This window comes from Pangasianodon hypophthalmus, chromosome 28 (genome assembly GCF_027358585.1).
Source record: "Pangasianodon hypophthalmus isolate fPanHyp1 chromosome 28, fPanHyp1.pri, whole genome shotgun sequence".
Lineage (NCBI taxonomy): Eukaryota > Metazoa > Chordata > Actinopteri > Siluriformes > Pangasiidae > Pangasianodon > Pangasianodon hypophthalmus.
Window position 1 is genome coordinate 15,144,477 of NC_069737.1, and position 26,577 is coordinate 15,171,053.

General features: G+C 40.5%; 1 protein-coding gene across 7 annotated transcripts in view; it reads right to left on the reverse strand.

Moving 5' to 3' along the window:
- The window catches only part of fat1a (FAT atypical cadherin 1a), an 82,522-nt gene that overhangs the window by 31,229 nt on the left and 24,716 nt on the right, over nucleotides 1-26,577 (reverse strand). For 5 of the 7 annotated variants that reach the window (XM_053230870.1, XM_053230869.1, XM_026947635.3 and 2 more), the window contains exons 4-8: nucleotides 17,283-17,344; nucleotides 11,357-11,686; nucleotides 10,153-10,363; nucleotides 9,822-9,890; nucleotides 7,686-7,825 (exon numbers count right to left, since the gene is read on the reverse strand). In XM_053230870.1, coding sequence (XP_053086845.1) covers nucleotides 7,686-7,825; nucleotides 9,822-9,890; nucleotides 10,153-10,363; nucleotides 11,357-11,686; nucleotides 17,283-17,344 — 812 coding nt within the window. The remainder of the gene's footprint in view (nucleotides 1-7,685; nucleotides 7,826-9,821; nucleotides 9,891-10,152; nucleotides 10,364-11,356; nucleotides 11,687-17,282; nucleotides 17,345-26,577) is intronic. The other 2 variants (XM_053230871.1, XM_026947637.3) reach the window with 1 other exon arrangement.

The window sequence follows — 26,577 nt, forward strand, 5'->3', positions numbered from 1 at the left end:
GCATCTCTTTTAGCTACACAAGAGCATAATATTATTAGCCCCCTAAACATGCTCTAGAATATAATGCGCTCATTTCTATGCTTGTGTACTAGCTAGCTACTTGCTAACTTGCTACTTGTTAAATGATGTATGATTATCAAAATGGCTAATAATAGCAGTTCTAGCTGGACGTTATACTAGCTAGGATGAAAATCTGGATGACTGTTAAACTACCCCAGGATTGTGCTAACTATATTTTGTGTAGCTACTGTGAGACTTTTATGGTAGACATTAATTTTTATGATGATTGGGCTTTGCATATTGTGCAAGATGAGTTCATTCACTTAAAATGCAAATCACTGAGGTCCAAACAACAAACAAACTCATTCCCCATTAACATCCAGGGTTCGCCAATGAGAATTTAATGACCGTCACACATACCACACTCACAATATGTAGCAAATGAATATCAGAATGATATTTAGTCCATATCATGCAGCTCCAAAATAAAAAGAGCAATTAGCCCTTGCTAATCAGACTGAAGCAATTAGACTTTTTTTTTTTTAGCATTGCTGCTAAGCCAAGCGAATAAAAGCTTGATATTTCAAATCCAATCTAACCCTGAGATGAGCTCTAGGTGGGTGGTGTTGGGAAAATGTTACAGATTGACATCTTCTTTCTCTAAATACCAAAAGTCACTTGCCGCAATAATGCGAAAGGCTGTATTTCATTAACGGTTATAAAACAGCTGAATGGAGTTAAATGTCAACGCAGAGACTTTGGCGTAATTATCTGAGAGCTGACGGCGTGACCTGGTCACGAAGAGAGCAAAACAAAACAAAAGCAGGCGCGTGCACAACACACCAATGAGCAGTCTGAGACACAATAACAACGGCGGCAATACTCTTAGTTTTTTCAATAACAATATGTAGTAATAATAAGCGGTAACGTGTTGTATTAACGACTCGAATGGATGTTAGCAGAGATGCTAGCTAGTAGGGAAGTATAAAAAAAACTAGCATGGAGAAACTAGCGCAGCGGCAAATGCTTTATTAGACTGTACAAATGACTGTGGCTGTGCTGTGAGGGAAAATAATATGCAGGGACATCAGAGAGGTGCTAGAGCGTAGACCTCAGGAGTGAGTGTGTGTGTGTGTGTGTGTGTGTGTGTGTGTGTGTGTGTGGCTTCCAAGTGTGAAAAGCAAAATGACATTCCCGAAAGAGCTGGCCTGTTTTTATAAAGTGCCAGAAGAAGACAAAACGTCCCTCCCTCAGTCCCTCCACTCGGCTCTGAGGGGCTGAACAACACGCCATCAGGCCATGCAGCCACGGCCCCCCCGCCGGCGGCCATATTGGATCCAGAGCTCTCAATAAGGGAAGGCCATATTAGCTGGCTGGATGTGACAGCAGATAAAAGGAGCTTGGCAGCAGAGAGAGAGGGGGAGAGAGAGGGAGAGAGAGAGAGAGAGAGAGAGGGTTAGAATGGAGTGGAAAAGAAGTAGAAAGAGAGAGAGAGAGAGAGGGAGACATGAGAGTGGAAAATGGAGGAGTAAAATTGTGAAACAGACAAAAAAGAGGGGGAGAGAGAGAGAGAGAGATGGGGGGAAGGGTGGAGGAGTTTGTCTGGCTGCTCTCCTGTCTGTGAAGTGCCCACAGTGGAATGCAGCACAGTGGAATGTGTGTGTGTGAGTGTGTGTGTGTCTGTGTCTGTGCATCGGCTCATCCCTGAGGACCATCATACTGGATCCAGAAGGAGAAATCCCTCCAGGGCACACACGCTAAACTCCTAACCTCAGCATTAAAGGAATACTCTAGCTTTTTTCAACTTTATGTTTATTCACTGCATCTGTAGAGTGTGTGTGTGTGTGTGTGTGTGTGAGAGAGAGAGTGACAGAGAGATTACCAAATATTGACAGATTTCCCTGCGCTGAGAAAACAACACAAAACCTGTTTACTTCAAACTCAAACCCGGTCTCGAGTACCACAACACTACTCCTTTACAATGCAACCGTAAGGGCAGCTGTTGAGTTCCTTCAATAAATCATTAATGAAAAATATTAATTAATCACAAACTTTATAATGGGTTTGTAAATGAAGCTCTAAATCTGTGAAATCGGTCCTTTCAGAGAAACACTTTAACAAGGAGGACCTTGCTAAGGCTAAGGTTATGCTAATGTTGGCGCAGGAACACTAAAGGTAACCGGGGCTACTTTTCAGTGTACTGCTAAAACTCTACACAACTTTGTTAAGATATTCTGTCATGTTACTAGCAAAATTCTTGTCGAAGGTCCAAGCTAGTTGTTAGGACAGCTCAACCTATTGACTTCGCTAAGTGTCACTCCTCCCTGGCTGATGTCTAGGGTAATATTTGGGTATGTGAGACGACAATAATCACAATACTGTTATCAATCATTAGCTTAGTAATGCGTTACTAAGCTTTGTTAGCTAAATAAAGCTGCACTGATCTCGCAGAGTCATGCTAGCTAGCTTCAAGTCTGAGGTCCATGCTCGTTGTCAGGGCTACTCAAAATACACTGAATATTATACAATATTATTAGTCTTTTTAATGACGACACATCTCCTAATAACAATGAAAACGTGTGTGAAGAGATGTCAGCAAAGAAACTAGAACCGCTTCAGTTAGACTTTCCCTCATGTCTGTCTTATACACTCACCTTTATTGTTCCAGTGTAACTGCTGTACACTTGAATTTGTTGTATATCGTTGTGTATTTTAAATATTTTTTCACCAACACCTGCCCCTAGACTTCCACTATGAGTGAGTTTCAGGTCAACGGATTTACTGTGAATTTCTCAGAATAGGGAAAAGTTAAAAACTGTTCTCCCTGATGCAGTACAGAGAGAGACATTAGTCTGGAAAATATGGTATTACCTTAAAGATTCAATCCACACACACACACACACACACACTTTACGTCTCAGGACACTTAAAATAGAATCGTTAAGAGACATATTCTCCTCTGCTACTGCTTTTATCTCCCCTGGATAAAATGGTATTAAATTGATGTAATCCACCCGCTGTCCCAGATGCTGTGCTTTGACAAGAAAAAAAAAACTCGCCAGCAACAAAGAGGACAAAAACAATGAAATCAGGGCAGTGCTGAGGTTCTGTGTTATCACAGACAGAACATATCATTCTGATTCAGACGAAAAGAACAGGAAGAGGAATGCCGTTGGTATGCGATGGGAAAAACAGCCAGGGAGGAACACGGATTTGGAACTGAAGACGTGTTTACCGCTGGGACAAACAAAGACGTGTTAGACACACCAAAGACGCAGAATGAATTCCGACTTTAATCTGCTTATCTCGCTCTGTTTTTAGAAAAGAAACAATTCAAAGCGCATGACATGAGGTTTAGAGCATGAGGACACGTCTCCTAATCCTCCAGGTTCGACTCGTCACGCAGAGCAAAAACAGAAACTAGGCATGAGGCAATAATTTGTTTTACAATATAATCACAATATTCAGTATTTAAAATTATTGTTCAGGTCGAGGCGCCATTTTTTGGTGGTGTTTGTGTCCCTAAAACAAAATCTGTCTAACTAGAAAAGGTGGGTGGGGATTTGGATTAATTGATCGGGACAAAACAAACATGGCCATGCTAGTCGATTGTGGAGGCAGACGAAATCCTGTAAACACACGAGGCAAAGATGGAGGCAAAAGACAAAAAAACTCCATGCAGAAATGCAACCATGTTTATTTTCGACAGAGAGAGCTTACCCTTTTTAGCAAACTCAAGCAACTCAGGCGGAGCAGGTGAAACACGATTGGGTGTAGTTGAGTGGGAGGTGAAACACGATTGGATGTAGTTGAGTGGGAGGTGAAACACGATTGGTTGGGTGGGAAGTGGGAGCTGAAATACTGTATGATTGGGTGGGGGGAGTTACAGTTGAAACATGACTAGGTATAGGGGGAAGACAAAGTGAAGTTTGATTGGGTGTAGGGAGGGGGAGGTGAAACATGATTGGGTGTTGGGGAAAAGGAGAAGAAATGTGATTGGGTGAGGGAAAGGGGGAGGTGAAATGTGACAATGTGGGGGACGGGAAGGTGAAACATAATTGGGTGTTCTGGAGGGGGAGGTGAAACGAGACATAAAATGATTATATAATGGTTATTATATTTTTATTTTATTACATTTTGACCTGCCTAGAGTTTAAAAATTAGGGAGAAGATTGCTTCACTTTAGTGAAAGATTACAGACAAAGAAGAATTTTCTCTTTTAAGTTATTACAGATTCCACAAATAAAGAAGAATGTCAATATTTTAATAATAGATATATTGTGTATATATAATAATATATCGCTATATATATATATATATGTATATATATATTCTAATGAAAAGGTTGTGCGAATGCGGTTCTAATCAAGCCTTTATTTCCTCTCGTGTTTCCAGCCGGCGCTGCTCTTTATTACTGCAAGTGCAAATATTTGCAATACACACCTGCTGAGCAGCTCGTGAGATATCAGGACGTGTTGACAGGGACGTGCGGCGAGCAAAAAAGACGCTAATAGTCCAAAGCGCTGAAAAGCAAGAGGTGACTGGAACAGAAAAAAACATGGCGCCTCTCCAAAGCCACAAACTGTCACACACAAACATGTCAATCAATATCGGAAAAGACAGCGTGACACCGACTTCCTGCCACTACATCAACGTGAAGCAGATATGAGTGTGTGCTGATATTAAACTGTCATATGGTATACCTTACAAATATTATTCTATTATATTATTATTCTATTATATTATATTTATGAATGTAAGCTTTTTAAACGAAATTTGAGACTTCGAGCCTCCGAGCTTTTTACACAATAAACACTCGTATGTATCATAATACGATTTATACAGCTAGCTAGCTGACTTTCAGAGCTATCTGTTTAAATAACCAGACTTAGAAAGTTGAATGTGTTACTTTACCTAGCGTTAATTAACCTTGGGAACAAATGTGTAAAGACTTTTTGTGATTTAAGGGGGGAAAAGAATCATTTCTGCAACATTTATTCAAATTAGACACTCATTGTGAATCGGCTAATCAACAGAATTTATTTTTCGAATAATTGCTCGGGAGAAGTGTGAACAGCATTCAGAAAGTCTGGAAAGGTTTTTTTTCTCCTCCTGTTGACTGAGACTGCACTAGAGAGAATATTCAAGGAATACTCGGAAAACATCAGGAGCATGATAGAGGAGTGTTTTGGAAGTGTTTTTAAAGAACACTATGTAAAATGTTTAATGAGCAGTTTCTAGAGAAAAGGAAGAGTCTTTGAGAATGTGTGGAGAACATCAGGAGAATGATGAGAGAGCTGTTTAGGGCGTGTTAAAAAATGTTTTTTGGAAACTTTTTGGAAATAATAGATGTTTATGGAACACTGGGGATGTATAGGGAACCTCCTGCAATAATCTTTGGAGAAAATTAGAAATTTGACAACTGTTTGTGGATGAAAAGGTTCAACAAAGTTAAGAGAATATGATGAAACGTTTTCGGAACGCCTGAGAATTTTCTGGAGAACATTTTGAAGAATGTAAAGAATACTAGAGAAAATTGGGGAATTGGGGAAAGGGGCATTTGAGGAACATTTGGGAAACAAACATGGGAACTGTGTGGAATTATTTCCAGTATTTCTACGGAATATTATGTGAATGTTTGGGAATGTTTAAAGAATGATAGTGGAACTTCAGGAGATGAAACTGAGCACTGTTTGGAGAACATTTGGGGAACAAATCAGGTAGCATTTGGGAAAAGTTTCAGGAACATTTAGGAAATATTTGTGGAATATTATGAGAATGGAGGAGCGTGCAGAATAGTTAAAGGATGTGAATTTTTAAGAATAATATTAAGGGAATTTTGTTGAATGCATAGCAAACATTTTTAGAGAAAATTAAAAGAACAGTTTGGGAATGTTTTGGGAACACTGGGGAAACGTTAAGAAAATGTTAGAAGGAACATTTGGGAATGTTTAAGAAAAGTTTTGGTGTATTTTAAGGAACACTTAGGAACATCTGTGTAATAAATTGAGGAATATTTGACAACTAATAATTGGGAACGAATTTTGAGGAACATTTAGGCAGAATATTAGAAGATTATTTGGACTTTGGTCTAAGTAATGCCGGCCGATCTTTATCCATCCAACACAAAGCAAAGACAATCATGATTTATCACAATATGATCAGGGTATGATATTCTGTCCATGCAGTGAATTCCTATTTTAGACCATTCTCTGAGAATTTAATATCTTTGGCGTCTTTTGGAGAAAGTGGAGCCAGACACAAAGCTTGAGGTCCGGAGGACACGGTCTTACACAAGCAAGCAGCAGGACAGCTGAAGTCTGCACGCTGTGTGTTTGTGTGTGTGTGATGACTGTAACTGATTAGGGGTGAAGGCTCTGAGTCTCCAACAATGCCTCTCAGATTAGCACACTGGCACAGAGGAGACGCACTAACAGGCTGCAGTGATGTGGATAAAGGTGTTATATCACTGCCCGTGTGTGTGTGTGTGTGTGTGTGTGTCAGTCTGAACATTTCCTGATCACATGAAGCTTGCTTTTGTGTTCTCCACCACGGCACTCAAACGAAAGACAAAACAGAAACTTTTTTGCTAGCTAGCATTCTTCAGGTTCTCTAAAGGAAGGCAAAAGAAAGGTATACTAATGGAGTGGTGGAGAAAAAGACAGACAGAGAGAGAAAAAGAGATAAAAGTTATTGGAGCAGAGCGCCAGACATCCTCCTCACATGCTTAAAGAATGAGACAACGGAAGATTCCAGAAGTCGCGGCCAAAAAGCTAGCCGGCGGCTCCGACATCAGCCTCTGAACAGAACGTTAGCAAACCAACCTTCAGAGAACATCTGGGGAACGTTTGAGAAATCTTGGGAGAGCATTTAGTGTCAGAAGAAGTCTTTAAGGAATATTAGGAAGAATGTTAAATGAACATTTATGGTGAGTTAGGAGAATATGTAGGGAACCTGGAGAATTTTAGAAGATGATAATGTTTTTGGAGAAAATCAGAAGAACAATTAACTAATATTCTTGGGGGCAATATTTGGAGAATTTGAAACTAACACAAGGAACATTTCAAAAGATTTAAGGAGCATTTCTTACACCATCCACATTTACTAAGGAATGTCGAGAGAACAAACTGAGGAACATTTGAAGAAAATGCTTCAGGATAATGCTACAGCTTGGGAATGTCTGGGGAACGTTAGGAGAATGCCAAGGAAACATTCGAATTGATGTTTGGGAAATATTGCTAAAGAAATTTTTGGGAATTTAGATGGGGAATATGTGAGGAAGGTTTGGGTACCTTCGTGGAATAATACAAGAATTTTGGACGAGCAATCCCAGAATTTTCAGAATGAATTTATACAGAATGAACACTTGGGGAATGTTAGGAGAACATTTGGAAAGCATATTCCACTCTGCTGAAGCTAGTCTAATCCTGGCGTCAGGCCCAATCCGTGTGGCTGTGTGAGGAATTTCTGAGCTCTGGAATCACCTGACCACTGTCTGCTTCCTCGCACTCTACTAACGTCTCGGCACACGCACACACACACACACACACTCACAGAGGCTGATTTTGAAGAATTCAGTCTGTCTTTCAGCTTCGTTAAACATTCACAACACGGCTCCTACACAAACACACACACACACACACACACAGAGCCGCACCCTCTGCGTAAACACAAGTTCCTCTCACCTGTGTGCTGACGGTGTTTGTGCCATCCGTAGCCTCCAGCGTCAGGTTGTAGCTCGATTTCTGCTCGGCATCCAGCGGCCGTGCCACCATCAGCGTCCCGCTCGCTTTTCCCACATCGAAACGGCTGTCCGAGTTCCCACCTGTACGGAAAACCAGAGTAGATCCTTCAAACTAACTCTTCAAATAACTTCAAGAAACTTCAGATGACCTTTAAGGTTATTTGTAGAACCTAATATCAGAGTGGGTTCCAAACCTCATTAGAAGGTTCGAACCCGTATCCATCCACAGAATCCTCGAGTTTTATATTGTATTTGTGTTTTTTTTTAACCACGATTTTATTGTTAATATACCGTATAACACCAGGACATGACGATTTTCAGACACCATCTCTTCTCGGAGCCTGGCGCTGATAAAATCCGCAATCCTTGTGAACTCGCATAGCATGCGCACGTTGCCTTGTAATTAACGTTCAAAGAGCTACAGTAATTAGAAAAACTCTGCACAGAGGATTTGCTTTCTAAAGATCACTGATAACAAACACATTAGAAAATCGCAATCTGGCAGCAAACGGCTCTGGGAAAAGCCACGATGGACCGTTTTTCCAGACCCGGATTAAGCCCGGATTTTGACGCATATTGATTTTCTATAGGGAATTTCCCAGTTTAGTTCAACACCTAAACCTCGGCTTTATCCATGTGTGATGTGTCATGATGATGGAAGGAAATGAGACGTATAGGAAATAAACCACCTTAGAACTTAGTAAAAAAAAAAAAAACAACTGAAATACAAATATAATGCACAAATACACCATTATACAACAATATAATGGAGATGAATTCAGAAGAACATGCGTATTTTGCAATGAAAACACTCAGCGTACGTTTATTATTGCAGTTAGCCTAAATAAAATTGCTTTTTCACTCAGGTTCAGTTAGCGTGACCAAAAGTTCTATTAGTTTTCATAAATTCCTCATACACTTAATGTTTTTCTTTGAGAAAGATAATCAATTGCCTCCTCATGCACTGGGAATAATCCTGCAAAAAATATTACACACTCAATCTTCTGATGTTTATAAACAGCAGTAAATGCTAACAGCTAATGGTTTCGCTTAACGGACCTGACCAAACAAAAATCGATTAAGTCGTTTAGACATGGCTAACTATTCTAACATTAATGCTAGCTGTCGTAAATGTTACTTCTGTAATATGTAGCCTGAGATATTGCACAAACAAGCAAAGAAGTAGGCTAGCTTCACTCTAACCCCAGTCAGCTAGCTGGATCCGGATCTTCGTAGCTATCTTAGGTGAACATTACTCTGTGAATATTTTAGAGCTGTCCTTTCTGCTTCTGGAAAATGTTTAAGTGAAAAAAACTGTGAGCCATGCTGCATATATACAAGTTTCATTCACTGATAGCATCTTCAAAGTCTGCCTTTTGCAGTGATTGCCCACTTAAAAAACATTTTTAGAGAATATATTAATATACTCATTCATAATTCACAAAAGAACTCCAGGAGGTTAAGTAGCTGAACTGTTTTTATGCTAATGCTTTTATGCCCGCTGGAAGCTTCGGAGAGATAATGTTTACACCATGTCTTACTTTAGAAGCACAATTTCCAGGAAAAAAAGTTTAAAACACAGTAAAATATATAGAATTTTTCTTTAAGGCCAAGGCTTTCTTAAGTGAAAGAACGTTGAAATCCAGCACAGTTTGGTGATATGTATGGAATTAAAGCACTTCGGGCCACGCTGTTATAGGGAAATAATCAACGACGGAGTGGTGCGATGAAGCTGTTACCACCCAGAAGTCGATTATTTTCCTATAACAGCATGGCCTGAAGGCAGCGCTGATGGATTTTATTGATTATTGATTTATTATTGTAGAATGTCTGTGATAAAATCTTTGTCCCTGATATCACTTACATTATAGCAGCTATAAACAGTCATGTGTGTGTGAGATATGAGCCATGAAGATAAAAGGGCTAAGCGGAGTCTAGCACATGATCTAGTACAAATTTAGCATTTTCATTGCTTTGCTAAGTCTTCACTTTGAGACATACAGGACACCACAACACTAAGATGACAGGCCTTTAGCTAAAGCCAATCACAGATCTAATGGAGATCTGCGATGGATACCTTCTGCTGTGCAGTTCAGGTCGCACGCAGCTTGTACGACGTGAAACGCCTCACTGGGCTCGGCATTTTCTTCCAAGCAGAAGAGAGAAACGAGAAGGAGAGGAGATATAGGAGGAGCATAAAAAGAGAGAAAGCAACAGATTGTCAGTTGGTTAGAAAAGGCAAAGGAAAGAAAGAATAAAGGGATGAGTAGGTTTAAGTTTCAAGATGCTCATGCTTTGAGAGACTCATTAGCAAATTTAGGAAAACTCTCAAACTTAAGCTAAATGTTATAATAAATATCAAATTTAACAAAAGTGAACATACTGCAAGAATTTCAGAATCTCCGTACCTGTGATATCAAACCAGACGGGCGTGTCCATGTTCTCCATGGTGATAACCCCGACCATGTGGGAGACTGGGTCACTCTCCATGACGCTGAAGGAAAACACGCTCTCGTCGAAGGCCAGCGGAGTGGCACTTGGCTGCGGCTTCGGGATCCACTCGATGTGCAGGCGGCAAGTGGATGACTTCTGGGGTCGGCCGTTATCCACTGCCTTGATCTGAAAACATACAGTTCAGAAGCACGGATTTCATTAACTCGTTTATTATTTACGTTTTTGTCAAGGTTTCCAGTAGATATATGCCAATCATCTGTAATACAGTGCTTAAAATACCGCAGAGGAAGGTGACTGTGTAAGCATTGTGTAACCCATTTTATAAACACAGTTCAATTAGAGTCCCAATTTTAAAAAAAGTAATAAATCTAATTCTGTTATTGCTATTCTCTTGTAACTGTATAAGTCTGTATAAGACTACCATGGAAATATTGTACAAAATAACCTTCGTTGCCTGTTAGTACCTTATTTAGTTCAATAATTTGTCGGTGTTGACTCAGTTTCACAAATGTAAAAACAAAACAACAAAAATTGCACTCCAGTTCTTGACACTTCCTAATTGATTTTCCATGTTAATTAATTAGTTTGCTGTTGTTTTCTAAGTCTGTGTGTTCATCTTCATCAGAAATACTTGTTTATCCAAGTTCATTTACCACCTCTTCATAGCAAATAGATTTGAATGACACTAAACAATGACTGTCAAAACACTTTGCCGAGGATGACGAAGCTTAGCTCCGAGCACCTGATCGCAATGTGACAGAAGTCTGTGTTTAAACGAGAGAAGAGATCTGACTGATATCGGCGAGCAGACAGACATAAAGGAAGGTGCTAGCCAACAAACCCTTGACCCCTGAACCCTCACTGGTATTAGGGTAGGAAGTCCTGGTAAAAATATTAAGTACTGATGATACCTGTGCTGCTCTTGCGAAAGCGTGTTGTGATGTTATGTATGAAGATACTAATCATCATCAAAACATCATATTGTTTAAGCAGCCGGTATCATATATTGGCAGGGATGCGCTGATCCAGTACCGAGTATATGTGAACCTACATCCCAATTTCCATCAGGTACAAACTCTACACTTACACTTACATCCAAAAAAGCAGATGAAAAGTTTTCAGCTAACATGTTAAATCCATGCTATCTGCAGGTCTCACCGTGAGGATGTCGTATTCACCAGCTGAGGAGAACTTTTTAGAAGACACAAGGCCCGTTTTGGGTTCGATAAAGAACTTTCCCTGCTCGTCTCCGTCCTCGATGCTGTAGGAGATCTCAGCGTTGGCTCCGTGGTCACGATCTGAAGCGATGACTCGATACACTGGTTCTCGGCGCATCGAACGCTCCTTCTCCACCTTTTCTCGCTCTGGCAGCTTGATTTTGTAGACTTTTTCCATGAAGATTGGCCGGTTATCATTCTCGTCCAACACCTGCACGATTACGCGTACTGTGGTGGAGCGGGGCGGTACACCTTGATCGGTCACCGTGATCTGTCAAGGAAAAGGACAAACAGGAAGGTTAAAACTAGAAGTTGGGAGTAAATCATTGGACTTAACGTATCCTATATTTTTGTTTCCCAAAGTACAACAGGTCCCTTCATGGATCGAGACCGTGTTGTAGTGCAAGGCCTTGTGTACTTTAGTGAAATTTAAGGCTATGAGCTTAATGGTCCCAGGTGGGCCAACCTTGGTGAACAGATCTGAGGGGAGAAGTCAGTCACAAAAGAGCTATCCCGAACACCCCCACGAAAGGTACAAATGGAAATGCACCTGTGACATACAACAATTGTCTTTAGGTCCAATTACCAGTTTCAAAATTTAGACTACATCCTCTCTACCCCCTAAGTAAAGGTACAAGGTACCTTTGACAAGGGTACACACATTGAAAGGTACAGTTCCCGTTTTATCTGATCCTGTACAAGTCTTCCTGGTGGTCTAGTGTAAGTTTTGTACCTAATTAGCCTCCACATGAATGGAACGGATATATGTTATGAATAAATGATATTTTGATGGTTCCATGATTATCATATCACTACACTTCATGCCCAGTTCTGTGACTTGCTCACGGCCAATTCAGCACCCAGTAATTGGACGGGTCCTCAAGTCCCTGTCCATCGAGAACTGGAGAAACATGAACAATTCTTCGTAATGGACTCAGACTTCCAGTGCTTAATGTGTAATTCTGCCAAAATGTTTTTTTTTTTTTGGGTACGTTTGATCCCTCTCATGTCAAATAACCCCAAAACCCAGAAGACATCTGGTGTCAAATTGGACATTTCCAATTAGAGAGGAAACAAGATCGGGGAGCAGCAAATTGAGAAAGTGAGCGACGGGACAATAATAGACTGTCTGCACGATGCCGTCTCGAGAGGATCGGCGGATTGAAAACGTTTGTTAAACGTCCGTGGCCGGAATTGATCTGACACACACACAAAAAACCCTCACATTCTCAGCTTCTCTTGACGAAGCTTTTGCTAATTCAACTGGCTGCCAACATCGAAGCAATGCCCCTGGTGATTATCTGTCAGATATTTTACAGAGACACACAGCTAAGTGAGACCTCGAGGTAGGTGAGATGAAAAAGCTGTTATGCACTTCAGAGCGTCAGAGTGACAGCTCCCTCCCTACTGCCTAGTCCCACGAGAGGGTGTTAATCCCTAAGAGAAGAATTGTTACCGTCTCACAAAAAACATGACGCAAACTAATTGGTCTCGCTGATCAATGTTTTCTTAAAAATACCAGATGCTTGTGGGCTGTTTTCGGGGTTCAGGGATTACTCATTTAATCGTCAATCCAACATTCTCAAAGACATAATGAACAGTGGGTAACGTAAACCAACTCAATTTTAAAAATAATCCAAAAGGATCCATCATTCTGTGGATTTAAACGCTCGCCAAATCAAAGTGCTTCAATATACTGTAGACTGGTGTCAGAAACTTCTTCAGTGTGAACTGACTTGGTTTATATTGATCACTTTTAACATTTATGTATTATTGATCAATCGGGGGTTTACGTCCAGTGGAATGCCAAAACCTCCCGAGTGAAAAACTGAATAAAATCCAAAATAGCCGAGCATTAGTTGAGCACTGCAAAGTGCTGAACTTCATAGATAATAAATACAAAACGGTCTGATAAATACAAAACTGTTTTTTTGGTCAGTATGACTAATCAACTGCAAACTTTTTGTGTTTTTGTAACTATGTGTCCTATTAAATTCGGCTTTTTGCAGTGCTCGGCTATTTTGGATTTTATTAAATTTTGGAGCGCAACTTTTTTTTTTTTTTTTTGCTGTCCTCAGCTGAACAGTCTGAAAGTCATAATGACTATTAACACTTACAGAGGTGTACTATATTGGTGTGTCAATACTAGGTGTTAGACATCGAGAGATGAGAACAATGAACAAATCTGAATAAAATGATTAAAATAATTAAATAAAATAATAAAATATTCATTGGCACAACTGGAGCAGATGAAATGCAAATGTTCAGGATATCCACATTTCATATTTCAGGATCAACAAAAGAGGTCTGCCATATTTTAAATAATGCATTCTTGCTTATTAACTGAGTAAAAATATAAAATTAATGTTGAAAAAAAAAAACCTTTTATGTAGTGGCCTGCGAATCCTTTGGACTTTACTCATAAACCATTAAACATATCTTTATGCGGAGGGACAATGTGCAGATCGGTTTCTGAAAATAACCATTTGGTCTGGCATAATGGCAGACCTGGGAATAAACAGTCTGCAGAAACAAACACACACACACACACTTTTTCATGTTAATAAAGCGTTTCAGGGAGAGAAGGAGCCCTGGAGCAGTTTTGGTTTAAAAAACAGAGAAATGGAAGTCCAAACATGGCCATTTCGGCGTGTGTAAGCAGCTCTTCCATCAGGCTCGTCACACGCCATTTGGCTCGGAAGGCGATTAACGCCGTAATGTGTTGTCCTCTTCCAATGCCGTTGTTTTCCAAGCTGCTTCCGAGAATGCGATTAATTAATCTGGTTAGTTCCAGCAATATTAATTAACTGAGTTACTTCTAACCATCCACTGCGTCTGTGTGTGTGTGTGTGTGTGGGGAGTTCACTGGCTCAGTCAGTCCCGGTTTTATGGAAATGCAGCTCCAGATCCGTAATTACAGCGAGACAGAACATCAATTATATGAAAACAAATTTCAGAACACAGACTCGTTCCAATTAGTCCGACACTGGAGGAGGATGAGGGCGGATGGTAGAACTGATTATTACTGAGATGTGTGTATGAGTATGAGACACCACGTAGAGACAAAACATCCCGCTATCACTTCCAGATCTGACCCAGAAAGAACAGCACTTAGAGGAAAAAAATTTATCTGATTAAAAAGCCTGGAAAAAAACAGATCTTGTCGATGCCTGCAAAGAGAGGCTTGTCCGATTTGAGCAGCCAGGAATGCAAAACTCTTTTCCAAGAATTTTAACTGATGAGTCAGATCTGGGAAACTCTAAATCAGGAGCATCGAATTGGAACGTTGTGTGGAGAGCTGAGAATCGCTTATAAAAAAATTTACTGTAATGTTTCCTTCTAAGGCACCTCACGGGCTGCTTTTCTAAACCCTATTTTTTCATTTAGTCGTAGCAATTTCCCATCTGCTGGCTAAATGTGCTACGGTGTGACAGCTCCCAATTTGGGAGGGTCCTTTTTAATCACATTTTTCACTATTAATGTGCCAGATGGTCAGGATGAAAATTATTATTATGCGCTAAAACCAGAAAAAAAAGGCCATAAAAAGACCAGAAAATTTGATAATTTGATAATTATGTATCATTGACTTGTTATTGTTGCCCCATTATCATTTGAAAAAATAAATATACAGCAACCAGCGCCTCTCGTTGCATCTTTCTTCTGATTCTCGTGGCTAAACTAGCAACAAAAATCAATCTAGACCAATTAACACACAGGTTAAGGATGAGTGATATGATCATATAATCAGTATCACGATACACGATATTGTAATCACTGTAAGCATTCGCTCACACTCAACGACCATCCAGAACGTGTTCATTTTCACTGAGAGCTGGAGATTTCTGGGAACAGGAGACCGTTAGTGATGTGAAGTGGGCGGGGCTAGAGATGCGACAAAGTTGAATGAAATTTAAATTCATGCAAACGAAATGCAAATCGTAATGGGGAAATAGTAATACTCTTTTGTGTGAGTCGGATCATTTGATCATTAAGAGTCGACTCTTTCAGCTCTGATGACTCCTTGCCATTTTGTTCGAAACTGGACAACGTTTGTGATGTTTTGTCAGAATAAATGATGATGTATGGGACACAAGTGCTAAACATAAACATGGCCCAAGAGGATAGCTGTGCCGTTTGGTTTGGACAGACGAAGATACGAACGTTTTATGTGATTTTAAAAAATGAAAGCAACACCAACTGTCATCGTGACCAAGAGCTTACCGAAGATGAATGGATTCATGCTAGTGAACAGAAAAAAGAGGTTTCCAAACAAGAGGCAGAAGTGGAAAAAAAATTACTCACAACAGAATTCATGAACAATTCATCAAATCACATTTATAATCATGGAATTAAATTACTTTTCAGTTCACAGCCTTTTCATTGGCTTCCATTTAGACGTGCCATTTCCACTCTGTTCTTCCATCTCTTTAAACACACACACACACACACACACACACAAAGTCCTAAATAAGCTTTTAGTCCCCCCCACCCCCCCAACCCCTTTCCGCACCCTGGAGGGATGGACATCAATAAAGGACTTCCTGATGTCAAACCCTAACCAAACACTAAACGCTGAGCAGGGTCACACTGATATAATCACACTGACCACCAGAGGAGAGAAAGAGGGGGAGAGAGAGAGAGAGAGAGAGAGAGAGAGAGAGAGAGAGGAGTAACTTTATGGAGGTACGACATTAGTTCCATTAGTCTGTTCTATTTTTCCATTACTTGGAGAGATACACTGAGAGAGACAGATGAAGAGAGAGATATAAAGAGAAAAAGAGGTAGAGAAGCAGGTAATTAAAAAGCCAGAGAGGATGGATAGAGAGGGAAGAAGAATTAGAGAGATATACAGGTTAAGAAGAATGATTGAGAAAGAAAGATTAACAAGAAATGAGGAAATGGGGAAAGAAAGAAAGAAAGAAAGAAAGAAAGAAAGATTGACTTAAGTTCTCTGGTTTTCTCTCTCTCTTATATCAGTCCATCACTGAATGTGACACCAAGCCAAAACAACACACACACACACACACACACACATACACACACACACACTCAGAGAGAGTGACGCAAGGGAGAGATACAGACAGCAAGAAAGACAGATGGACAGAGAGAGTCAGACAGAGAAAGAAAGAGAGAAAGAGACAGAGAAAGAGAGAAAGAGTCAGACAGAAAGAGAGAAATACAGAGAGAGATACAGAAAGAAAGAGAGCGAGGAAAAGAGAGAGTCAGGCAGAAAGAGAGAGAGAGAGAGAGAGAGAGAGAGAGAGAGAGAGAGAGAAATAACTCAATTAAAAATCCACAAGTTTAGACAGCGGCTGGTGGTTGATTGATACTTCCTGTTCTGGCCTGCCTGATCCCGAGCCGGAACACCGAGAGAGAACAAAGAACCACACACACACACACACACACACACACACACACACACACACACATGTGGCTGATATCTGAATCCCTTACAGAAGCACTTTGGGAACTTGGTATGGGAGGTGGGAAAAGAATCTCTCTCTCTCTCTCTCTCTCACTCTCTCTCTCTATCTCTTGTTTCTTCTTTCGTTCTTTTGTGGCTCCAGACAAACCTTCATTCAGTCCCTGCAGCGGGAATTTACACACACGTGTGTGATAAAACCTGTGAACGAGTCACCAGTGAAATACCACGACCGACCAGAGAGTGAGAGAAAAAGCGAAAGGGAAAAGAGAAAGAGAAGAAAATCCAGGAAGAAAAGAAATACAACAATGAAGAGATGAAGGAAAATAACAAAGGGATAAAAAAGCAAAAAGATAAAAGACAAGAGAAGAGAAGAAAGAAAGAACTGATTGTTAAAATGGCGACAGAAGCTGATTGGTGGATTTAAAAAAAGGGGCGGAGTTACCTCGAGGATGTGCTCATCCTGCTGCTCTCTGTCCAGTTTGCGAGATGTGGTAGTGACAAGACCTGTGGAAAAAATATCCAAAATTAGCTAATCAACCTAAAAATACATTAGCATTAATTCCGACAAAACAGCATCAACTTTTGAGTCAGTTTTACCTTCTTGTGACACTGAAATCTTTTTTCTTTTTAGAATTCAAACAGTAACACCCGAAACTCTTAGCGTACTGTGATAGTTATTACTAGCTAAGTAGCGTCTGTTGTGTTTAGCTTCAGCTAACATCAGCTCATTTCATACATCACGTATGAGAGCAGCTAACAACCAAGCTAGCTAGCTATTTAGCTATTTCTGAATGAAAAACACCTCGATGGAGCAGCAGCACGCTAGCTTACGTTGGCAAACATTTATTTCAAATCATTTCAATCTAGCTTTGCTAAATTTGTAAAAAAAAAAAAAAATTCCCATTTCATAATGAAATTTTGGTAGTGTAATTCTATTTTTTTGATGTTGTAGCTAACGGCTACACACAGGGAAGCAGACAGGACGGCACGGCTGCTGAACTTCTGGCCACGCAAACACGCAGACGTGTGAAATACCGCGAGCGCGTGTGAGTGATGCCACACAGAGGTCAAGAAAGGCCTCGATTCCGGACTGCGCCTTAAGAAGTTCTAGCTAGCACACACCCACGCCTTAAAATAACCTCCTGAACCTCACACACACACACACACACACACACACACGCACACACACACACACACTCCTAAACACCCTGTAGTTTACTAGCATGGCCTTTGCCAACACCTTCTTAAGCCCCGTTTGACTCTGCCAGCACCGTTTTAGCCTCTGTGTGATTGAATAAGGGAGAAGAGAGAGAGATGGATAGATAGAAAAAGAGACAGAGAAAGTAAGAGAGAGACAGAGAGAGAGAAAGAGAGACAGAGAGAGAAAGAAAGAGACAGCAATAAAAAGAGAGAAAGAGAGAGAGAGACAAACAGACAGACAGACAGACAGAGAGACAGACAGATAGAAAGAGAGACAGAGACAGAGAAAGAGAGAGAGAGCAATAGACACCCAAAGAGAGAGAGACAGCGAGAATGACAGAAAAAGAGATAGACAGACAGACAGAAAGAGAGACAGAGAAAGTAAGAGAGAGACAGAGAGAGAGAGACAACAATAGACTCCCAAAAGGAAAGAGACGGTAAGAAAGACAGAGAAACTGAGAGACAGACAGATAGAAGGAGAGACACAGAAAGTATGAGAGAGACTGAGAGACAAAGAGAGAGACAGCAATAGACACACAAAGGGAGAGAGATAGAGAAAGACAGAGAGAGAGTGACAGACAGAAAGAGAGATAGACAGAAAGAGAGACAGACAGAGAGAGATGTTTTCCAGCTTGTCTCTCTCGTGCATAGCGTGGCGTTCCCTGTAATTGCAGGATGGAGAAGGCTGAGCGCCACCGCGCTGTCTGATTAGTGCCGAAAAAACATTCTGAAAACCCCAAAACCCGGGTCTCTCTCTCTCAGTCTTTCTCTCTCTCTCTCAGTCTTTCTCTGTCACACACACACATACACACACACACACACACTGCAAACCCCAGGAATAGCCTAACCACAGCCCGCCCCTTACCATTAAAAATAACTTAGATAGCCTCTCTCTCTCTCTCTCTCTCTTTCTCTCTCTCTCTTTTCCAAAAATGGTGGACAAAACTGGCATGTCGACTGTTTTTTTTTAAGTAAAATATTGTGATAGCATCAGGCGAATACCAGGCAAATCACAGACAGAAAATTATAAATAGCCTTGGTGTGTTCGTGCTTTTGACAGGACGACTGCTAGCCAATCAGTCAGTATAGCCGCTAAGCCTAAACTAGCGAAAAACTGCGCCAGGTAGCACACAGTCGTTTTTTTATGGACAACGTGAAGACACAGCGACAGTGAAAATGAGACAGAAGCTTCCGGAATGTCAACATTTACCTCGGATGTGCTGCTGAATTAATAAGAAAATGCTCTAAAATTACACTGGAATTAAATTTAGCATTTAATGCTAACACACTTTCCATACTGAGAAATATTTCATTGACAAATTTTGACTTTGAAGTCGTGGACACCAAAAAATAAGCAAGCTGTTTATAGAAGACAGGTTCTCGTAAATCTCGTAAACACTCCTAGCTTGTGATTTTACGTGGGAACAGCTAAAATTAGCTAGCTAACATTAGCTAGCTAACTAGCCCGAGTTTGGGTTTCTTCCTTAATAATGCTTAGTTATTAATAATTAGCAGTAACGCTGCTTTTTTTTTTTAACAAAAAGAGCTCTTTTTGCTTTTTTTTTTTTTTACAGGTTAATGATTTTAAAGTTAGAAAATTCACAGGATTGAAACTTTTTTTTTAAATCGCCAGTCTTATTTGCGTTTGGCTTTAGGGCTCTAATCTTCAGTGAACATTTTTGGACTTGACATATTTAGAAAGGCTTGTTTTCCAGGGTCAACACACACACCTTGAACAGCTGCTCACGCACACACACACATTGTGAGGAGTGACAAGGATTAGACAGATGATGATGGAGAAGATTGGAAATGCTTTTTTCGGCTAATCAAATCCACGTCAGTAGTTTGAGATAATTATAGCAGTGGTAGACTCTGTGTGTGTGTGTGTGTGTGTGTGTGTGTTCTCAAAGCTGAGGTGTTCTTCAGCCTTTGGCAGTACACACACAAACCCGTGCCTCGAGAGACGCCCCGTAACTCTGAACCACTATCCATTTCTTCCTCACAAAAAATAGCCTGGTCCTCTGGTGTGGGCCAGAGATAATTACAGCTTTCTCTCCGTAGCGGAAAGAAAAACAAAAAAGACGCAGAGGGAAGAAAGAAAAGAGCGAATGTACTCGACTGGGAGAGGGAAAAAAAGAGAAGGAGATGGTTATTATCAGTCAGGATGGTGCTGTGTTAGCAGTTAGCATCCCCTTAGCAGTTTGAAAGCTAAAATCATACAAAAAACACAGCATGTCTTCAGCATTCCTTCAGACTGACAGGAACTAGCAACCTAACTATGCTAGCTCGCTAATACACTGACATCTTCACTGCTAGCTCACTAAAAAAAATTTTTTTTTTCATTGTTAAAATATCTAGTTGTCTAAAATATCAATAGTGTTTTGCTAACACATGCTAGCTTGCTAAACTCTCACATCACCAGCCAATTTCATTTTGTTTTCATTTGCTAAATCTGCTAATGAAATAAGCTAGCTGTTTAAAAGCAATCAACACCCTTTTCCTTATGTGGTGTGTGTATGTGAATATCCAGCCATGTTGTGGCTAGCACCTGCTAGCGCACTAAAATATCACTCCTCCACTTTGCTAAATCTATTCCAACTTACTTGCTAGAAAAAAAGCAATTAGCAGCTCACATATTTCCTCAGATAGTGTGTGTTTATGTATGTGGCTTCTTATAGAGACAAGCTTGCTAAAATATCACGTCAGCTAATGTTGTTATGTTGTTTACATTTACTAAATCTGTGAAATATGCACATTTTTATAGATCTGGCTGTGGAGCATCTTGTCTCATCTCGTGGCTAACACATGCTAGCTAAAAATATCTCTTTTGTAGTAACCTTTTCAGGGAATGCTGCTAGCTCGCTAACACACAGCTTTCCATTGGGTTTTCATTTAGCAAAATCAGTCCAGTTAGCTAACTTTAATTTTGCCACGTGGTTGTGAACAAACACCATTAGCCCACATTTTTATATGCTCTCTCTCTCTCTCTCTCTGTGTGTGTGTGTGTCTTGCTGTCTTGTGGCTTCTTGTCCTGTGGCTAACGCCTGCCACCTGGCTAACACACTGCTGTTCTATCCAAGTCCATTCTGTTTTAGTTTGCTAAATCTGTTCAAAATGACTAGCTTGCTACCAAATTCCATCGGCCTACACATTTCCGTGTGTGTGTGTGTGTATCACAGCACTGTGGTTTCTTGTCTTTCGCAGTGGAAGTGCGCAGCCCACGGCTAAACACCTCTCTGCTTAAACGAGAATGCGTTTAACCTCCGACACGCTCGGTGCTCTCGCTTCTAATTGTAGCGCCGACCCACTGATGAGGCATCTCGAGGGAAATTACAAAAGACAGTGAGCGAGAGAAAGAGCAAAATAACAAGCCGGGAAACAGGGTTAGCAAAAGAACGTCCAATTAGCGTAAGGATAAAAGACAGCACTGTGCCATTTGCTTAATGTATATACAACAATTTGATTTCGAGAGCATTGTTTACTTTCTCTCACACAACTCAGATATGCTAGTTCGCTAAGTAGCATCAAGAGAACTGCTAGTTAGCTTCAGTAGGTTAGCTAGCTATGTTACACTTGGCGAACATGTACTAAAGCGTCTGATCGAGAACTGAGTGTAACATTTAATCTCTCTCTCTCTCTCTCTCTCTCTCTCTCACACACACACACACACACACACACACACACGTAGAAACCATAATCCAGGCCAAGATCCTGAATTCCTCACTACCTACACACTCATACTTTTTTAAACCACATGCATTTTAGGATAGAGAATGGAAAGAGAATGGAAAGAGAGAGAGAGAGAGAGAGAGAGAAAGAGAGAGAAAATGAGCACAGAGAGAAGCGAGGGAGGGAGGATGTCGGATGAAGGAGAAAGAGAAAGAAGTGAAGACAGAGAAGAAAAGACGAGTGTGGTTAAAACACTTGAAAATTCTTTCTATTTTTCTTTCTTTCTTTTGTCAGAATTTTTGTTCATTCTTTTGCTTTCTTTTCTTTCCTTTTATTGTTTTTTTTCTCTTTTGTTCTATTTTTCTATTTTCTCTCTCTTTTTCATATTCTTCCTTTTTTTGGGTCTCTTTCTTTTGCTCTATTTCTGTACTTTTCTTTCTTTCTTTCAAATTTTGCATGATTTTTCTAGATTTTGTTTGTTGTTTTTCCTTGTTTTTTTAACATTTCTTTCATTTGCTCTGATTTTCTATTTTCTTTCCCTTTCTTACATTCTTCCTTTTTTTCCTTCACTGTCCTTCTTGCTTCCTCCTTCCATCTTTTCTTTTATTTAACTCTCTTTCACTGTTTCTGTACTTTTCTTTCTTTTCTTTTTAGTCTATTAGTGTGCATGTGTCTGTGTGTGTGTGTTTGTTTGTGTGTGTGAGTGTGTCTGTGTGTGTGTGTTTGTTTGTGTGTGTGTCTGTGTGTGTGTTTGTTTGTGTGTGTGTCTGTGTGTGTGTGTGTGTGTATGTGTGTGGGTGCCACAGGTGAGATTTTCTTCCCGTCCCTTTATTTTTCTCTCTCTCACTCTTTTGTGTGCTGCCGCAGCTGCCTGAGAGGCAGGAAGTGACCCGCAGGAAGTTGTTAAGCTCAGATATCTTTCCTTCTTTTCCTTTCTCTGTCTTTCTCCCCTTTCTCTTTTCACTCCCTCTTTTCTTTCTTTCCATTTTTCAGCACTGAAAGTGGAGTCGGGTTGAAAACCGAGAGCCAGTAGACGAGTGGAGACAGGATGTGTTTGGCATTCGCTTCGGAGCAGGCAAATAAGAATATATATATATATATATATATATATATATATATATATATATATATATATATATATATATATATATATATATATATGTATGTATGTGAGTTTTTTCCCTCCTATCCCTATATCCATCTTTGATTTTATAAAAAAAATCTGTATATATATCTGTAGATGAGAAATGTAAATGAGAAATAAAGCGTGAAGTAAACGTGTGAATGATTATCAGGAAATGTCACATGACAAGCAGACACAATGTTTTGAATTATAAGTCACAGATTTATGATACTGAGAACGGATTTGCGATTTACTGCGTTTTTATGTAAAACGACTTTTGACAGGAAATGAGCTCCACATTCTTGGCCTGATGCTCTGCCTCCTCGCGATATTCAGATCAGGCGTCTGTGGCCTTCACAACCACCTGGACTGCAGGAGTAAACAAGTAAACAAGCTACATATAAAAACCCACACACGGCCTCGCTCCAAATCCCAGACTTTATTCTGCTTCTGCGTGAGAGTTCTGTGTATTCCCCCCGGGTTCCTCTGTAGCGCTGCCAGCGCTCCTGTCTCCGTGTGCGAGTGTGTAATTACCGAGCCTCCGCTACGGCCTTAACCCTTTCAGCGCAGAGCAGAGGGGAGAAAAACACACACTAGGGTCTGCAGACTGACGGACATGATCACGGTGTGAGGTTATGGAGAAGACGTCTGGATGAATGAAGAAGAGAAGAGGTGGAGAAGATGGAAGGATGGGTAGATGATGAATTGATGGATGGAGGGATGGAGAGACGAGTGGATGAAGAGCTCTATATTCCTCCTTGGTTTTTCTCGTTTTCTAGATGGATTGAGGAGGACAGAATACGTAGATCGATGGATAGATGAAAAAGAGGAAGATGACAGAGGAAAAGAGAAGAAGCTGTGGAAAGGACGCAGCTTCTTCTTGGTTTTGTTTATTAAATTACAAAACAAGACACGGCTGCTTTGGGTCGTCTTTCATTTCGTGACCTCACGTGACCTCGCTAATCTAGAGTAAAAGTGAAAATCAATTAGTTCACGAGGTCGCGAAGCGTTCTCATATTGATCAAAGTATTGATTAGATTAGCGTTAGCGAGCGATACTCTTCCTTCTCAGACCAGCTGGATAACTCAGGGAATATGAACATTTCCCTCAGATGTGTTGGAAAATTGCTAAAAAAAAAAAAAAAATAAAAAAAAACCCCACACAATATGAGTGATATTATGATTTAGCTGGATAGCAGTTAAGTCTTTATACAGAAAGTGGAAATGCTCAGTGTGAGTGGAAATGACACAAAAATGTCGGGAACATCAACATTTCCCTCAGATGTGTTGGTTAATTATTAATAAAAGACTCCAAAATGTGAGAAATTCCATGTGAGATTTAGCTAGCTAGCATGTAGCTGTTACTTACTCACTTTACAATGTAAAGGCGCACAGTGGAAATGACAGAAGACTGTCAGGAGCATTAATATTTACCTCAGAGGTGGAAAGTAAAAAAAAAAAGACTAAAATCATGAGTGAAGTTACACTGTAGTTAAAATGACCCTCGACTCAACGTCTATTCAGCGCTGGGTTTAGACGTGTTCAACACTTCAACAGCTTTATACCTCATCTAGTTTATATCAGTTTTCATAATGTGGTAAAGAGAAAGGGAAATTTTAGTTTTGGGCCAAAAAACTAAAATGTAGCTCAAATATATTCGATTAGCGAAGACATGTTTGGTTTAGTGTCTGAAGTAACAAGTTTATGGACAATGTTTCCACGTTTACAAAATTAAATTAAATTAGCATTTTATCAGAAACCACATTAGCAAGTGTGAAGCCCAAAGCCATCTGAGACAAAGCAGCTGTTTAGCGCAATGCTAAAACGAAGGCTTTCTTTACTTTTTAGCTGAACTAGCTATGGAGCGCTGAAATCAAACATGTCCTGAGGTAAAGCATAAGCGTGTAACATGATGACACGTCGTCCTGCCTGCTTCGTATCTCGCTCTGAACGCTCGCTCACGCCCACGGGATCCCAGACCTGATGCGGACCTCTAGTCTCAACTGAACGCTCTGTGAACCTTTCTGGGAAGTGGAGTCTGCTGTCTGTGTCTGTGTTAGAATCCATTTGGAATGCCAGACTTTTATTTTAACGCTCATTAGCTTTGTCGTTTCCACCCACTGATCCACGCTACACCTTTTCAAGAGGCGGAGTTTCAGCCAGAGATTTAAACGTGGGAATTTATAAATACGACAGGAATTCCCCTCTAAGCCAAACGACTTCGACATTTAACCAACCGCGAATTATAGCAGGAAGGGAAGAATCCGTGAGATCGCTTATCTCTTTCTCATGACTTTTACAAACCCACCCCCCAAACACACACACACACACACACACACAGAGTTGTTTTATTAACCCACATGTTTGCTGCTCTCCTTCTCGGAGTTAATGTTCAACGACACCAACACCCACTCAACTTCTCTTTTTTTCGTTCTCCCTTTTCATTTCCCTGGAGAAGCTCCAAGAGAAAGAGAGAGAGAGAGGGAGAGGGGGAGAGAGAGAGAGAGAGAGAGAGAGAGAACACAGCCCCTTATTTGGCCTGAAAACACGTGTATGAGAAAGCGTGGACCACACAGGACCACTGCTAACCTCACAGGGGGGAAACAAATCAAATCCAAAACGCTCCTAGACTAGAACCACATTCTTAGGTTCGTTTCATTATGTAGAAATCTTTAGCTATGCTGGGGTCAAACATGGGCGGAGCTAAGTTATCAGCCAATCACGTACTTCACCACCATTATCATCTTTTTTTAAAGATTAGCATGAAATACTTTCATGGATATGTTGTTGTTCTTTTGGCTGCTCCTGTTAGGGGTCGCCACATTGGATCATTGGTCCGTTTATTTGATTTGGCACAGTTTTTACGCCGGATGACCTTCCTGACGCAACACTCCTTAATTTTTATCCGGGCTTGGGACCGGCACTGACAGTGCACTTTAGCACGCAACCCCAGTGGCTGTGGTCAGTTCGCTGGCCGGGAATCGAACCCTGCCCACAGCGGTGAGAGCGCTATGGCCTAACCACTAATCCTCCAGGGACCCATTCTTTAATGAATATAAAATTATAATTATATACTAATATTCAGTGTAATAGTGATCCTGACTTAAGCTATTGGTTTTTATAAACTAGTGTACTAATCCTGGCTAGCTAGAGAGCTAACCAGGCTAACTATATCTGTTAAAAGTAGTATTTCATGCTAAGCAAATGAAATGGAAAGACTAGCTTGATGTTGTGCTTAGCATAAAGACCATCAGGCCTGCAACTAGATAGTCAAATTTAACGTAAGCTCCGCCCCGTCGACCCGGAGACGCGAGGCACTCGTAAAATGCTAATGTCTGTAAAATCAATCTGGTTGATACGCATGTTTAGTTTTAAAAATAAGTTATCATATCTGATATATTCTGACCTGAACAGGAGAAAAAAAAAGATTAAAAAATTGACTAACTCCTGCTGTGGTTGACCTGTGAGAGCCTGGAATAAAGGTCGTTAAGTTTCAGGTTTCTTCCTACCTAAAACTTTCTCCAACACACACACACACACACACACACACACACACACACACACACACTTATGCACTAGGAGACCTATTTGCACTTCGATGCTGCTCTTAGTCCTCACAGCGAGGATTAAATATTCAGAGCAAGTCCGTATTGAGAATATAAAAAATTCCCACAGTGTAGACAGAGAGTGAGTGAGAGAGGAAGAGTGAGTGAGAGAAAGAGAGAGAGAGAGAGAGAGAGAGCGAC